The sequence below is a fragment of the Impatiens glandulifera genome, chromosome 9, assembly GCF_907164915.1.
Source record: "Impatiens glandulifera chromosome 9, dImpGla2.1, whole genome shotgun sequence".
NCBI lineage: Eukaryota > Viridiplantae > Streptophyta > Magnoliopsida > Ericales > Balsaminaceae > Impatiens > Impatiens glandulifera.
The window spans coordinates 22,933,910-22,949,964 of record NC_061870.1 but is presented as its reverse complement, the minus strand read 5'-3'; the positions used below and the strand labels follow the sequence as shown (position 1 = coordinate 22,949,964).

The 16,055-nt window shown below is 33.1% G+C and overlaps 2 protein-coding genes across 2 annotated transcripts; both read left to right on the top strand.

Moving 5' to 3' along the window:
• Positions 1–7,310: 7,310 nt before the first annotated feature.
• LOC124914401 (ATP-dependent DNA helicase Q-like 5) lies at positions 7,311–11,929 on the top strand. The gene is made up of 19 exons (XM_047454943.1): positions 7,311–8,506; positions 8,580–8,633; positions 8,716–8,828; positions 8,910–9,122; positions 9,199–9,277; positions 9,381–9,434; positions 9,523–9,597; positions 9,695–9,748; positions 9,850–9,894; positions 9,993–10,087; positions 10,160–10,289; positions 10,390–10,488; positions 10,653–10,708; positions 10,767–10,869; positions 10,952–11,080; positions 11,178–11,347; positions 11,449–11,473; positions 11,540–11,655; positions 11,725–11,929. Exons 1-19 carry the CDS (start codon positions 7,370–7,372, stop codon positions 11,810–11,812), a joined length of 2,835 nt encoding a protein of 944 aa, XP_047310899.1. The 5' UTR covers positions 7,311–7,369; the 3' UTR covers positions 11,813–11,929.
• Positions 11,930–11,973: 44 nt separating this feature from the next.
• Positions 11,974–13,406, top strand: LOC124914400 (probable sugar phosphate/phosphate translocator At4g32390). Its single transcript, XM_047454942.1, has one exon. The coding sequence runs from the start codon at positions 12,127–12,129 to the stop codon at positions 13,189–13,191; it is 1,065 nt and encodes a 354-aa protein (XP_047310898.1). The 5' UTR covers positions 11,974–12,126; the 3' UTR covers positions 13,192–13,406.
• The last annotated feature ends 2,649 nt before the right edge of the window (positions 13,407–16,055 follow it).

The window sequence follows — 16,055 nt, the reverse complement described above, 5'->3', positions numbered from 1 at the left end:
AAAGTGGTTAATATTGAAACATATTCACAAAGCAATTGGACTACACTACAACCTCCAAGACGATCACCTTGATGGCGATATAAACTTGTATTGTAGAAATTAAATGTAATATTAGTTCAAAGAGAACATTTAATACAAAGTAAAAGAGAATATATTATTAGTCTTTGTAATTTAACATTTGAATAAGACTCTCAAGATTATATATATATATCCTATTTTTCTTATCTATCTTATGATCATTCCCAAATGAAGATTGAACACCAAATTCAATTTCGCAAATATCATCCTGATCTATCCCCGGTCAAATACCGATCAAACACGGAAAACAATCATTCATAATCAACAATTTGGATCGAAAACGACAATTTAAATCAAAAACCGCTGAGAATAATAATGGTTCGAACTTCAATTTCTCACTACCAAACCTTTAATAACTTTTCTCTATTTAATATTTTATTATTAAAAAATATTTAGTAATTTTTCACTCTTCAACTTTTTTATCATTAAATTATTATAGATAACTTTATAAAATTATTAATATATTAGTATATTTTTAAAATTATATATATATAAAGTGAAGAAAAAAATATATACACTTTTTAATTATTATTTACTTGTTTCTACTCAATAATACTCTCACCTATTTATTAAAAATAAATTAAAAGAATGATTTTAAAAAATAAAAGTAATTTAAATTAAAGAAAATAATAGTTAATTATAATATACTTAATTAAAAATATTCACTCATTAATTTACTAATAAATCTTATAACAATGTATTGCACAATTTAATGGTTAATTAAACCTAGAGAAGCGATATATACAACACATTTTTACAGCACCTAACTGATTTGGTAAAAAAGAGAGAAAACTATTTTCTTTTTTTGCCAAATCAGGTAAGTGCTGTATAAGGGTGTTGTATATATCATTTCTCTTAAACCTGATATAATTAACTATAAATATAATATATATACCCAAAAAAACATACATTCATTCAAAATAAATCATTTAAACACTTACGTAACCCCAAGAATTGCTCCCCTCATAGCTTAACATGTGTCGATACGGGGAATATCGCGGAGTGGCTCGAAGTTCAATGTGTTTCAACATTGGTTTGCATGTCAGACGTCTTTTAAAATAAAACAATTATTTTATAAAATGTTGAAAATACCTAAGAGCTTTTAAAAAATTAATCATGTAAAAATAATTAATTTTGTTCAAACTTTAATAATCTGGAGTTAAATAACAATTTAACCAAAACCCGATTTAAATTAATCAAACATAACTAATTTAAAAGATTATTTATTTGAAAACAGAGTCGCCAAATGATTTTAGAAAAATCAGTAAAAATGTGTATGTGTACAAATGTATTTTACACCAGATTTTCTGTAAGGGGTTCGGTTTTTGGTTATGCTCGAGAAAAGACTTTCGCGCTATGTCTTTTGCGGCCGTCAAATTACGATTTTAAATTTTAAAATAAACAAAAAGGTTGGCTATTATAAGATTTATTTTTAACATTTATTTTCTTTAATTAGTAGTTTGGGGTCCTAAACAAGAATATGTTTAGATCGCATAAATAATTGTAATAAATTATTTAAAAGGGCGTACATGCGATTGTGTTGATATAATACTGAATAAAAACCCTGAAAAATATTAGAAAAGTGTTAGAGTTTAAAAATAAATTCCAAACAGGGCCTTATCCAAAATATTTGTTTAAGAAATATTCCGAAAATATTTAAATATCATTTTCTGACATTTCGGGATTATTTAAAAATGGATTGGGGTTCCAAAATTACAAAAATAATTTTGGAGTTTGAAAAGTGGAACCAGACAAGCCTTAGGATCAGAGTCCTAAGGTCTAGGTCTGATTTTGTCAATCCGGGCTCGGACGGGTTCTGTCTAGACCGGGGTGGTTCGAACTAGGGCTCGGGAGCATGGGTCAAGGGACTAGAGGGCTCGATCCTGGGTTCAAGAGGCTCGATCTCGAACTTGGACTACTTAGTCGAGGGATCGGAGGGCTCGGTCCTAGGTCTGGTAGACTCGTTCCCAGGTCTAGGTTTTCTTGGTCGTGGACCTAGGAGGCTCGGTCCTAAATTAGACCTCTTAGTCCGAGGTTAGAAACCTTGGTCGGAGTCATCGGTCTTTGCTCAAGAACACCGGTCTTGAATCTTGGTCCTAACTCAAGAACATCAGTCCTCGGTCTAGGTCTTAACTCAAGAACATCGGTCATTATTCTCAGTCAGGACCAAAGATTCTTGATCATGTTCCTCGGTCATGGTCCTACAAGACTCGATCGTCGGGGACCGAGTGTTCTTGATTTGGTCAAGAATTGCAGAAGCTGTAACTTTTGATACAGATCATGAAATCATGATCTGTAAGTTATAGATAATTCATAATTATGGGAAACAAAAGTCCTAATCCTAATCACGATCAATCGATCTTTACAAAGATAAATTTTTAAAATCCATTTTTTAGATCAATATTTGAGATCTTTTAAATTAGGCCATTTCAAGGTCTGATTTTTGTTCCATTAACTATGAAATAATGAACATAATTGAACATAACCAAAACAAGAACATCATAGTAGCTCTGTAACAAATTTTAAAGATGAAATCCAAATTCAAAATTTTCAAAATACAGTTTGTTCAAACATGATCGGGATGATGTTATAGTGATCTGGAATTCATCATAACATGATTACAAACATACTTAATAGTTATTTGAATAAAAACAAGATTAAGGCTCAATAACATAAATTTTAAAAAATCCAAATTTTTAATTCAAATTTTCGTTTTTTAGTTTAAGGTTGATTTGACCAAATCTCTTTTAACAGAAAGTTCATATAACATCTAGGGATTGATTCTAAACAAAGAAATCATACAATTGAACCCTAGAATAGATCAAACCGATCAAAATTGGAAAAATCTAATTTTCAAACAAAATTGAATTACAAAGGTTCTGGATGCATACCAACGATTGGAGAACACTCCAATGATGTGTTGTAAGCTTTCCAGAAGTTTGGATCGAGACTGTGATCACTGGAGAATTTTTACAAAAAATTGTTCTTGGCCGGAATTTGAATTCTTCGATTATATGTGTAATGTGTTGATTGTTTGATGGATTGATAGAGAAACACTTAAGGACTATTTATAGTAGCTTTAGGTCGGTCAAGGATGTCGAATTCAAGTTCAATTTGATGATCGAAGATTTTATCCCTAAATCCTATCATATTCGTGGAAGCCTAGTTCTAGGGTAAGGTGTCGATCCTATGTATATGGTTATTAAAGGCGAGTATAAGGAAAGCAAGTGGGTGGAAAAATCAAAGAATGGGGTGGACTAATGAAGAAGCTAAAGCTTCTGGAAGATCGTCGGAAATCGTCGTGACATGCAGGTATCCACAAAGAAGACGATCAAAACGATGACGTTTTGATATATCCAAAACGCGTCATTGACAATCCTTCAACGTTCCGTTGGCGTCTGGGCGACTAGGCTAAAGGGCGTGACGTCATATTAGTTGTTTCTGTGTGGACCGAGTGCGCGCATGCTCCGTTATAGTGGGCATGCATGGTTGATTCCTGGGCGCTGGATTTTTATCAGCGCTGATCCAATGGTCTAGAATCCTGATGCATCAATTAAATATAATTTCTGCTACACAGGATTATCAGTTTTATTTTTAATAAAAATGTTATTTGAATCGAATTTTAATCCATTTCTTGCGTTTTTCTTCACTAAAAATTAAAAAAAAAAAATTTTGAAAACACAATAAAATTTATGTTTATTGTTTTTATTTTTGGGTATTTTGGGGTATTTATTTAATTGTTTTAAGCCATAAATTATATATAATTTATGTTTAAAATCATAATTAAATAATTTCAACCATTTCTTGATTTAATTTGGGTAAAATAAATATAATATTTTAACCTTAAATTATTTTTGAATTTCTTATTTAATTTTTTTAATTAAGATTTAATTATCACAATAATTAATTTTAATTTTATGTTTAATATCTTTTAGATTATTTTGAATTTAAAAATTCAAAATATTATTTTAATATTATTATAAATAATAATATTATCTTAAAATAAGATAAATCAATTTTTCATATTTATACATACCAAATACAAAATCAATGTAATATAATTAGAAATTACTCATAATCATTAGTAGTTTTTTTTATGAGTCTTCCGTATATTGAAATTTCAAATTTTATATTTATAAGATAAAATAGAAATAAAATATAATTTAAAATAAAATAAATTTATTTTAATACTAAAAATAATTGACTAAAACATAATAAATTAAATATTTTTCAAATATTTGTAACTAAAATTTTCATAATTTGTTTGGTTCTTATTTTTTATTTACTATACATATTTAATATTAGATTGATTAAATATAATAATTTTGTATTAATTGACTAAATGTTATATGAATTCAAACATTTGTATTGCATTTTTTCCTATACTCATACCCTGCCGAGTCTCATTTACTTCGTTAGAAAGTAATTTATAATTTGTCTACAAATCCCCAAAACAACAAATATTTTTAAAAAAATCTCTACATGGTTCATTAAATAAAATTACCAATTAATTTGGTATTGGTGTCTATTAATTTTTAAAAATAAAACCAATTAGTATATAAACTCTAAAATAATAAGTTTGCAAAATATATAATTTTTAACCTATATTTGGTTAATTCATTGAAGCTAAGAATATTTGATGGAGCTTGAGCTTGTTTTGACCCGTTTAATTATTTTTGTATGATTTGCTCTACTTTATCCCTTATTGTTACGTATAGTTTGAGTCATCGTGAAGAAATTATAAGATAATTTAATCTTCATCATTATAATTTTAATTATTACAAATATATCATATTATTTTATATCTAAATTTTTATTTAATTATTTTAATTGACATTACTTTATAATTTAATTTTCTATAAGTAACTCATTCTTTGAAATAATGAAAATTAATTTTTCTTCCAAAAATATTAAAAACATAATTAGTATCAAAATATATATATATATATTATAATAATTTGAATTTTCAACTAACCATAAATATGTATTTTTTTTTATAAGGGTCAATTCTTATTAATTCATAAAAAATAGTTACATATACAAAATAATAATAATAACAATAATTTGACATTTAAAAAATCTAGATAATAAATATTATAATAAATTTATAAAATTCAAATTCAAATGAAGAAAACTTAACAATCTAACCATTTCTTGAGGATAACTTTAAAGATGAACTTATTTGAGTCCATAAGAATGAGTGGAGAAATAGAGTAAGCTAGAAGCCTAACGAACCAATTAAGCAAGATCAGAAAAATCTCAACCAAATATTCTGAGTGACACTAATTTTTTTTTTTGTTGATTGTGGGTTGATAAGTAACGCGGAAAAAAGTTTTATCAAGTAATAACTTACATATATGGTCAAAATAATAAAAAACTCAAAAATAAATCATAAAAATCAAGCGATGCTATATGTGAAGGGCTTCCAAATAAAATATCATTTCATATAATTCCATTATTAAATAAATGAGATTTAAAAACTTCATCTCTTTTGTAATAAACACATACTTCATAAAATATCACCAAAAAAATCGACAAATATGAAAAACAAACGACACAAAAATTGAAATTATTATTCAGATTATAAAAATTCAAGATAACAAATCTAATACGACTAAATATCGTGCAAAATCGAACAAGTTATAACACTAAATCAAATTTGAAAGAAGGTAAAATCAAATCAATCGCAATAAAATAAAATAAAAACTTGAAGCATTTTTTAAATAAAGAAATATGCTCCAAGATAAATTATTTTATAGTTATTCGGTGTATGTTTCGGGTTTCGAGTTAATCTTAATAAGTCAAACATCATTTTTTTCAAATTTTATTTCGAATAGAAGAATGATGAGATTGACACATATGCTAGGGTTCAAAATTAATGGTCTTCCGTCAATATATTTTGGTATGTTATTAAGTGTTGAATTACGATCCAATGTCTCTTGGGACCCGATTATCACTAAAATGTAATGTTAACTATATAAATAAAAAAGTAAAATAATCTCGAAAGGGGGTCGCCTGATTCTCAATAAGAGTGTGTTGTCATCTATGACCACATATATGACGTCGTTATTCATTCTCCCCAAGAGCGTGGCGGTGAAAATGGAGAGAATAATGTATAAATTTTTATTAGCATCTTTTAACTCATCATTTTTTCATCAAGTTAGTTAGAATAAAGTTAAATATTTTAAACATCAAGGAGGTCTAGATATTCGAGATCTTATTTTTTTAATAAGGTTCTTCTATCAAAATATTGTAGTAGATTTACAATAGAGTCGAATAGTTTTTGGACATCGATAATTAGATTGAAGTATGGTAATGATTGGTTTGGTTGCTTCACCCAATGTCTAATTATCCAGCGCGGTATAACATTTGGAATGAAATTTATTCTATGTGGAAAATTTTTGTGAGTAGTCTAGATTCATTGGGAGGGATGGTTATTCAATTAGATTTTGGGACGATATTTGGTGTAGTGTCAAAAGTCTAGCTACGTCATATCCTGAGCTTGGTTTCATTGTTATATGTAGAAATGTCACAATTAATGATAATGTATGATTCTCGGTATTGTGATTTTGCTAGTCGAATTAGATATATAAGGAGATTAAACATTTTGGAGATTTTGTCTCATAATAGAGTTTTACCTTAGGTAGGACGCAAACTATTGTTCCCGTCTAAACAAGACGTTATGTGTTGACAATATATTGATAGTTTCAAAGTGGGGCATTACTACAAGTTATTCGCTAAAATTATTCTATATATTTTTTGTTGAGAAAAACTTTAGGAGTCAAAGATTCCATTCAAGATCTCGTTTTTTGATGGAGTGTTATTTATGGTAGAATTTTAACGGATGATATATGCATGAAAAATGTAGTATTTTGATTAGTCGTATGTGTCACGAAGAGGTTGATTCGACAACACACTTACTTTTGCATTGTCGAAAGATAACTAATATTTGAAGTCTTTTGTGAAGTATTATTATTGAGATTCATGGGTGATGTCCGAGTCTTTGTTAGTTGATAAAAAGTTTAAATTAATGCGACTTATACGACAAATCTACATTTTTGGGTTACCAACTTTGTCCGTTTGAGAGAAATCTTCGAACATTCAATATTTTTATTTGTAATATACATGGATATTTAAGTTGTTTTTTAATAAAATAAAATAAATTAAATTTGAGATCCGAAAATATTAAGCTGTTTCTTCCCGCTTCTTAGTCTTTTCGCAGGTAAAGAAAAGGAGCCTCAATCAAATAAAGACGGCAAGAAATCTCTCCAAAATTCTCACAATCATTCCCATGGATTCCGATTCAGACTCCGACGCCTCTCACGTCTCCGCAACTCCGCCCAGAGATGTCAAACCTCCGACTCCAATTTCTTCTTCCAAATCTAAGGTAAAGGTTAAGTCTTCAACATCCCGCGCCAGACCCATCTCTTCTTCCAGAAAGCTAGACTCACTTCCACGACCTTTTCCAGAACCATCCTACATCTCCTCACCGGAAAAACACCTACCACCGCCTGACTTCTCACTCTTGCCGTTTCAAATCCACCTGGGGTCATGTCAGAATCAAGCAGTTTCAATGGATACTTCAGTTGTTCATAGCATTCCTGCTGGAGGATTATCTTCATCTAAATTCTCCTCTTTCTCCAGGATCTCAAGACCGGGTTTCACTTTAGAGTCTTTACAGAATGATTCAAATCTCCCTTCATCTTCTGATCCTCGAATTTCTCCTTCCAATGTTGATGTGGTGGGCGATAATAATACGAATTTGCCTGATAAGAGTGTGAAACCTGTTGGAGATGGAAACTCTGGTAAATTAATGAAGAGACTTCCTAATTTGATTGGTGGAAGTACTGTTACCCATTTGCCTGTCAAACGACCGAAATTTAGCAATGAAGGCAATTTTGTGAGGCTAAACATCAATGGTTATGGTTCCAGTAAAAAATACAAGAGCAAGAACAAAAGCTTTTCATCAGGGGGTGGTAGTAAGAGATATTCCAAAAACTTTAAGAGAAGGCAGAAGCCAAACTTTGGAGATGAAACAAAGGGTTTGTGCGAAGATGGAAGCTTTGTTACAGGCACCACACAGCTTTCGGAGCAAAGGGAATTTGAAGGGGATGCGAAGTTAATAGAAGAGGCCGTGTTAAACGTTAGAAATGATCCCTCTGATGCGAATTTGCTTGAGTTACTCAAGCTCACGTATGGATATGAGTCATTTAGAGATGGCCAGCTTGAGGCAATAAAAATGGTGATCAATATGCAATCCACTATGCTTGTTTTGCCCACTGGATCTGGGAAATCGTTGTGCTATCAGTTGTCTGCAATGATATTACCTGGGATCACCATTGTCATTAGCCCTTTGGTTGCTTTGATGATTGATCAACTTCAACAGCTGCATCCATTTATCACCGGGGGGCTTATCAGTAGTTCACAGGTGCTCTTTCTCTCTAAACTCCCTTTCTCACACAAAATTTTCTTAATTTCCTTATCATTATGAATTGTCACAGTCAATGGAGGAGACATCTGAAACACTTAGGATGCTACAAGAAGGAAGTATAAAGGTAATTAATTGTTAGATAGCTTGATAAACAATGCAGTTGATACATTATTCATAATGGTTTTAATACTTAACATTTGTCTTAGGTGCTTTTTGTATCACCAGAGAGGCTTTTAAATGAACAATTCATATCCATATTCTCTGCAACTTCAATGGTATCACTTGTTGTGGTGGATGAAGCACATTGTGTCTCTGAATGGTGAGTGAGCTATCTGTGCTAATCATTTTAGCTTACTGTACTTCTGAAAAATGTAATTAATTGATTTTCGTATTGTTAAAGGTCCCATAATTTTCGGCCTTCATATATGCGACTCAGAGCATCCTTGCTTGGTTCAAAGTTTAAAGCCGAATGTGTTCTTGCAATGACTGCAACTGCTACCTGTAAAACTTTGCAGAATGTAATGCAAGGTCTGGAGATTCCTTCCTCGAATCTTATCCAGGCTGGTCATTGTAGGAACAACTTAGAGCTGTCGGTCACTTTAAGCAAAAATAGGCTAGTATCCCTTTGTATCTTTCATTATGATATTCGTGTCATATTTTGTTCTTATTTCCATTTTCTTCGAGTCCAGAATGAAAGATCTTGTCGCATTGATGAAGTCCCCTTCCATGTCCAAAGTTAAGAGTATCATTATATACTGCAAATTTCAGGTAGGCTTGTTGTTTATTTACCATATATCTTTGTTCCTTTTGTTAATTGTTCAGGGAAACATTATCCATTGCTTAAATGATCGAATAATTATTTATTTTGCAGTCGGACACTGTTACGCTAAGCAAATATCTGAGCGACAGCAATATCCCAGCAAAGGTCACTAAGACATAAACTTATTTCAATCCAATTCTTTATTTTTCACAATTTTCTCTGACATGGACAGATTGATTATCTGTTTCTCTAGTGTTACCATAGTGGTATGTTCTCAAAAGAAAGGATCCGTGTTCAGGAGTTATTTTTTGCCAACAAGATAAGAGTGGTAGGAAAATACCTTAAGCGTAATGTTCTCTTATATTAGTAGTTATGCAGTACTAGATAATCGTTTAATTACTTCTTCTTGCCATTGACGTTTAAAGGTTGTTGCAACTGTGGCATTTGGCATGGGGCTTGACAAGAGTGATGTTGGCGCTGTAAGAAGAAAAGACCCTTTGAATTATTAATTACCTAATGTAGTCTGAGTTCATAAGTACATCTAGATTTGAGATAGCGGAATAATATGCCTCTGTTTTAGGTAATTCATTATGCAATGCCGGAAAGCTTGGAATCATATGTTCAGGTTCATATAGTTTTTCTTTTTTGCCCTGATGGCTAGAGTATAAATGGTTTATGCACGAAGTTTTCTCAATTGTTGTTACTATTCTTTCTATCATTTAGGAGATTGGTCGGGCTGGAAGAGATGGGAGGGTGTCTTACTGTCATCTTTTTATTGACGATGCCACATATTTTAAGCTTCGAAGCCTGATGTACAGGTGGTTGAATATATTTGATTTCTTTCATTTTTATTTGTATCGTGAAAATTGCTCATAACTATTTATTCTCAGTGATGGTGTAGATGAATATGCTGTAAGCAAACTACTAACTGAAGTCTTTAGTCCCGACCTCAATGCTTGTGGGAAAGTTTGTTCACTAGTAAAAGAATCTCAATCACGTAAACTTGATATGAAAGAAGAGGTCAATTCTCTAATTCCAGATTTACCTCATTCAAGTATTCATTTCTTTGTTTTTTATGCTTAGTTTGATCTTTTGTGAACCTTCCCTTAACTACATGCAGGTTATCCTCACAATTTTAACACACTTGGAGATGGGTGAAGTGAAATATTTGCATCTTCTTCCTCAGATAAACGTGAACTGCACTATTACTTTTCATCAGGTTTATTTATTATTCACGGGGATTAGTATTTATCAAGGCTGCTTTTTTTTTTATGTCACCCTAAGGCATGTTAATGAAAAGCTCCAATCCAATTTAGGGTTCTTTATTTTGTAATATATAGCCTTAACTACTACCAATATCTTGATGGGATCTTTATGCTGCAGAGTTCCCCAGCACTCCTTGCTAGCAAAAATATCTTGGTTGCAGCAATTCTAAAACTGTAAGTGTTATTTTCCTTAATTTGTGAAACCACAAATGGTGATTTTGATAATTTTCAGGTCGGAGTCTAAGAATGGACAGCATGTGTTTGACATACCCATGGTTGCACACAGTATTCCCACTTCACCTGCTGAGGTGATGAATCAGCTGTTAAAACTGAAGGTCTGGATATCATCATGTTTGGAGCTCATATGATACGAAGCTTCTTACAAAATGTTCTGTAAAATTAAATTTTGACTCTCAGATGACGGGAGAAATCACATTCGAGACTAAGGATCCAGCATTGTGCTATACTGTTGTTAAAGTCCCAAAGGATTATTGTTCTCTTACTGCACAAATCACAAAGTGGTTATTGGAGGTTGAATATTCCAAGGTAATTAATTATCTGGGAACTGTTAGTACTGCCTTTTCTACTTGAATAGTCGATATCACGTATGTTACATTTAGTGAATCAAACGTTTCCACCACAGGTGCAAAAGATAGATGCTATGTACAATGCCGCCATATTTGCAGTTACAAAATGTGATAAAACACAAGGATGTATTGACTCCCAACATACCCCATGCTTACAGAAGATAATTACAGAATATTTTACTGGAATAGACGACATTGATGTGACAAATAAGATGGGCATAAGCAGGTAAATTTGAATTCCTACTTCGATATACAAAAACAAAACTGTTTTCCCCTTTCCAATTCCAAACAATGACCAATATTCCCTCTTTTGTTTTCCTTTTGCAGTCCCTTCCTACGAGCTGATATGAAGGTAACAATCGAGTTCTTACTCAAGAAAAACGTGTCTGAAATCTAAATAAGATGGCAAATTTTGTAGGTGTTTGTGCAGAGTAACTCGCATGCTAAATTTACTCCTCGAGCCATTGCAAGGATAATGCATGGAATTGGAAGTCCAGCTTTTCCTTCTACAATTTGGTCGAAAACTCATTTCTGGTATTAAATTCGACACTTTGTTCTTAAATCTTAACATAAACAATACATAAACTTTCGTCGGGGTTGCAGGGGAAGGTACATGCATATCGACTTCAATGTCGTAATGGAAGCAGCAAAAGCAGAGCTGATGAAGTTTGTAGGGAAGGAGACATCATAACTGTAAGAAAATCGTAATTTAATGTAACCGCAACTAACGAGGAATGATATTCTCATTTAAAACGTCTTAAATGGATTATTTTTTATTAGGAATAATATATGAGATAATAAATATAAGAATATCCTTTAATAGAAATGGAGTTTTATAAAGGGAAGGGCACATTAAAGAGATCTGATCTCTCTCATTTGAAAATAGCGATAACAGATCTCTGAACAGAGATTCAGATTAGAGCTAGAGAACTAGGTTAAGATCTGATCAATCATAAACCTGAAATCTCTTCTTCGCCGGAGACGACGACGACGACGACGACGACGATGGGGAAGGGAAGCGCATTGAGCGAAGGAGTTATAAGGAAGATAATTGTATCGTATGCTTATGTAGCGGTGTGGATCTTCCTTAGTTTCACCGTCATTGTCTACAACAAGTACATTCTCGATCGGAAAATGTATGATTGGCCATTCCCGATCTCTCTCACCATGATCCACATGGCTTTCTGCTCTTCCCTCGCCTTCCTCCTCATCCGCGTCTTCAAGATCGTGGAACCAGCTTCATTATCACGCGAAATGTATCTCAAATCCGTCGTTCCTATTGGCGCTCTCTATTCACTAAGTCTCTGGTTCTCAAATTCTGCTTACATATATCTTTCCGTTTCCTTTATTCAAATGCTCAAGGCTTTAATGCCAGTAGCTGTTTATTCAATCGGCGTAATGCTGAAAAAGGATCAGTTCAAATCAGATACAATGATCAATATGGTCTCGATTTCAGTCGGTGTCGCCATCGCCGCATACGGCGAGGCTAAATTCGACGGTTTCGGTGTTAGTCTTCAACTAGCTGCAGTAGCGTTTGAGGCGACTCGGCTAGTGTTGATCCAGATTCTACTTACATCCAAGGGTATTACATTGAATCCAATCACTTCTCTCTATTACGTTGCTCCTTGTTGTTTAGTTTTTCTCTCCGTTCCTTGGTTTGTTGTGGAGTTACCTTTGTTGAAGGAACAGACGTCAGGGTTTCATTTTGATTTCGCTATATTCGGTACGAATTCATTCTGTGCATTTGCTTTGAACCTAGCTGTGTTTCTATTGGTTGGGAAGACTTCGGCTTTGACGATGAATGTGGCTGGTGTTGTTAAGGACTGGCTGCTGATTGCATTCTCGTGGTCGGTGATTAAGGATACTGTAACGCCTGTGAATTTGATTGGGTATGGGATGGCGTTCTTTGGCGTGGCGTATTATAATCATGCGAAACTTCAGTCGCTTAAAGCAAAGGATGCACAGAAGAAAGCTGTAATGCTTGAGAAAGAGGAGGCCGGAAAGTTGTTGGAAGAGGGACAAAGACAGAATGGTTCTGGCCGGAATAGCAGCGAGTCGTCGGATGATTGATTGATTTTGGTTTGAATTCGATTTCTAACTCAAAGCTTGTTAACAGTGAGGATGGATAGAAGCATTTTTCCTTCTTACATTGATGATGATGAAAGGTAACAAACAGTTTATCTAAAAAGTATTTTGTAGCCTAATGGTTAATTTCCTCCATTGTAATAGAATGAAATCTACATTATTCTTATTATTATTAAGAACCCTTTTAACCCTCTTTTTCATATGCTTGTTGTTACAATGTTTGATAAACCAATCAATTTATCAACAAAATTGTGAAATTTACTTTCAGATCTCAGGAGGGTTTAATGATATCGAGTTTGTTTGATTGAAAGGATTGCCATAGAAGAACATTGATGCTTTGATAAAGATTAAACAAGGCTTTTGTGCAATTTTTCAATAAGTATTAGTTTAATTCGGTTTATTCGCACAAGTTTATTGCTTATTTGGGTTATTCTTGCTTGTTCTATTGAATGAGTGAGTTTATTTGATTACCTTGATCATTTTACAACTTATTTATAGTTTTTTTTGCAATTTTGTTAGCAGAATTGCTGTCTTTTGATTAACTTATTTGTTCTCCTAGGATTTCAAATGATTAACCTTAACCTAGACAATTCAACAATTTGTAGCTATGCCTCTTTTGGTTTTGACTTTATGCAATAGAAAATTATCTTAAAGTTTAATTTTGATATGAGACTCCAATTTGGGTGTGTTGATATATGGATTCACAAATGAATGAATATGTCTTCTTACTTTAACATGGTAATTTTTTTTCCGTAAATAGTTTATCACATTTGTAAAACAAAATTGTAAACTTTTTCTTTTCGATTTTTTCAACTATTTTCATATATTACACATATTATATGACATTCAAATCATATTAGTTAATTTAAATATAAAAATATTTAAATTGATAAAGTATACACAAACTTATGTCACATAACAATATCCAAATTGACATAATATACTGTTAGGGTCTCCAAATTAAGGCATCGGTCCTAAAATAATTCCAACAATCTTTCTCGGCACATTTTCTCGGTTCTATTGTGCACATGGGTCAAATTTCTATTTGTTGTTTTAATATTTTGATTTTGCTTTCCATTTCTATTTTTACAAACCGAATTCAGTTATTTTTTAAGTAGTTGTAACTGAATATTCTGGGGCAAGACATCACTTATATAAGGCTAATCTTTCTTTCCCAATGACCCATGAATGGAATAATGAAGATATGAACTTCACCCCCATTTGTCTATTATTATTTATTATGGATTGTTTGGTATAGACCAACAGTATTTCTCTTTTCATCCTTGGTTCTTCTATCCTCCTATCCCAAATTCTTTATTAAAAACATTCTGCTGCACTTTGATTATAGAATTTCTACCTGGTCCTAAAGATCAAGAACTTAATTCTTGAGATCAAGAACTCATAAACACACCTTACGAAACAAGTCGTAACATTCTTGGTATCAGAGCAAGACGATCCTCAAATGAAAGAAACCCGATAGCAAACAAAGATGGATGCTCTTAAGACCCTACTCGAAGGCCTGACCCAACAATATGCCTCCATACAAGTTTTCCTGCAACAACACATGACCGAACAGGCTGCTGTGCACAATGCCTTTAAGCAAAATATGGACAGAAGGTTCAATGCTGTTGGAAAAAACTTGACAGCCATTGAAAGTGGTGCGTTTAATAATGGCCAAGATTCCCGCACCCGACCATATGTTAATGATTTTTACTACCTTCCTCCAACCCGGCTCACAAATGTTAATATTCTTGAATTTGATGAGACTAATTTGGAGAGCTGACTCATATTTGCCGAGCAAGTCTTTAAGGTGAGCAAGACGAATGATGTCACAAAATTGGACATTGTCTGCACTCACTTTTCAAAAGAGGCAAGAACGTGGCATGACTCATATTTGCAGAATCGCAACCATATGGAAGCCTTGACGTGGGATGTATTCAAGAGAGATTTCTTGCTGCGATTCGGTCCTCCTATACACGACACCTCCATTAGACAACGCATGAACTTGAAACAGGTCAGTGCTGCCCAAGAAACAACTTACGGGTCCCTAATGAGAAGCAGGCCCTTGTACAACGCTAAACTGTCGTTGCTGTCCAAACCATGCAATGTTAACACGGCTTGGCCAAGCACGAACCGGACAACTGATCCTAAGGAAGACCTGTGTTATACTTGCAATGAAAAATGAGAGCCCAATCATAGGTGCAAATCCAAAATATTCATGGCCTCGGCTAATCAACAAGAAGTCCAAGAAGTCCATGAACTCGTCCAAGAATCAGGTTTTATGACCCACCTTTGCTGCTTGAGATAGGGGACGAACATGTCATTTCTTTGCACACATTCACAGTCCATCAGGGTACCCCTCGGTCGCAGGTCAACATAATACAAGGCAACCAGCTAGAAAAGACTTTGGAAAATTACAATGTTGCTGCCACGGTACAAATAAAGAGTAAGAACGAATGCCAAATTATTTCACTTGTTTTGGAAGACACTCCTGAAAATTTTCAGCACATAATCAAAGGGGTCAACCAACTATTCCAGCAACCCAACAATCGACCACCAACCATGAATGTAATTAAAAGACATGGCTATGTTGTTGCACATGTGTTGCTGGTCCGAAAAAAGGACTGAGCTTGGTTGTTTGAAGACATTCTAGAGTATAATCGGAAGGAAAATGGTCCTTTTACTGCACCTGGCGTGCTGGGCCAAAGGAAGGACTGAATCTGGATTTTTGATAACACCCTAGTGCTTGATTGGAGCTGTAAGACCGAAGGCTTTTAAAGAAATGCGGTCCTACACTTCGACACTTGCTGGACCTGCTGAAAATTCGACCGGACAGCAAGAGAAAAGAG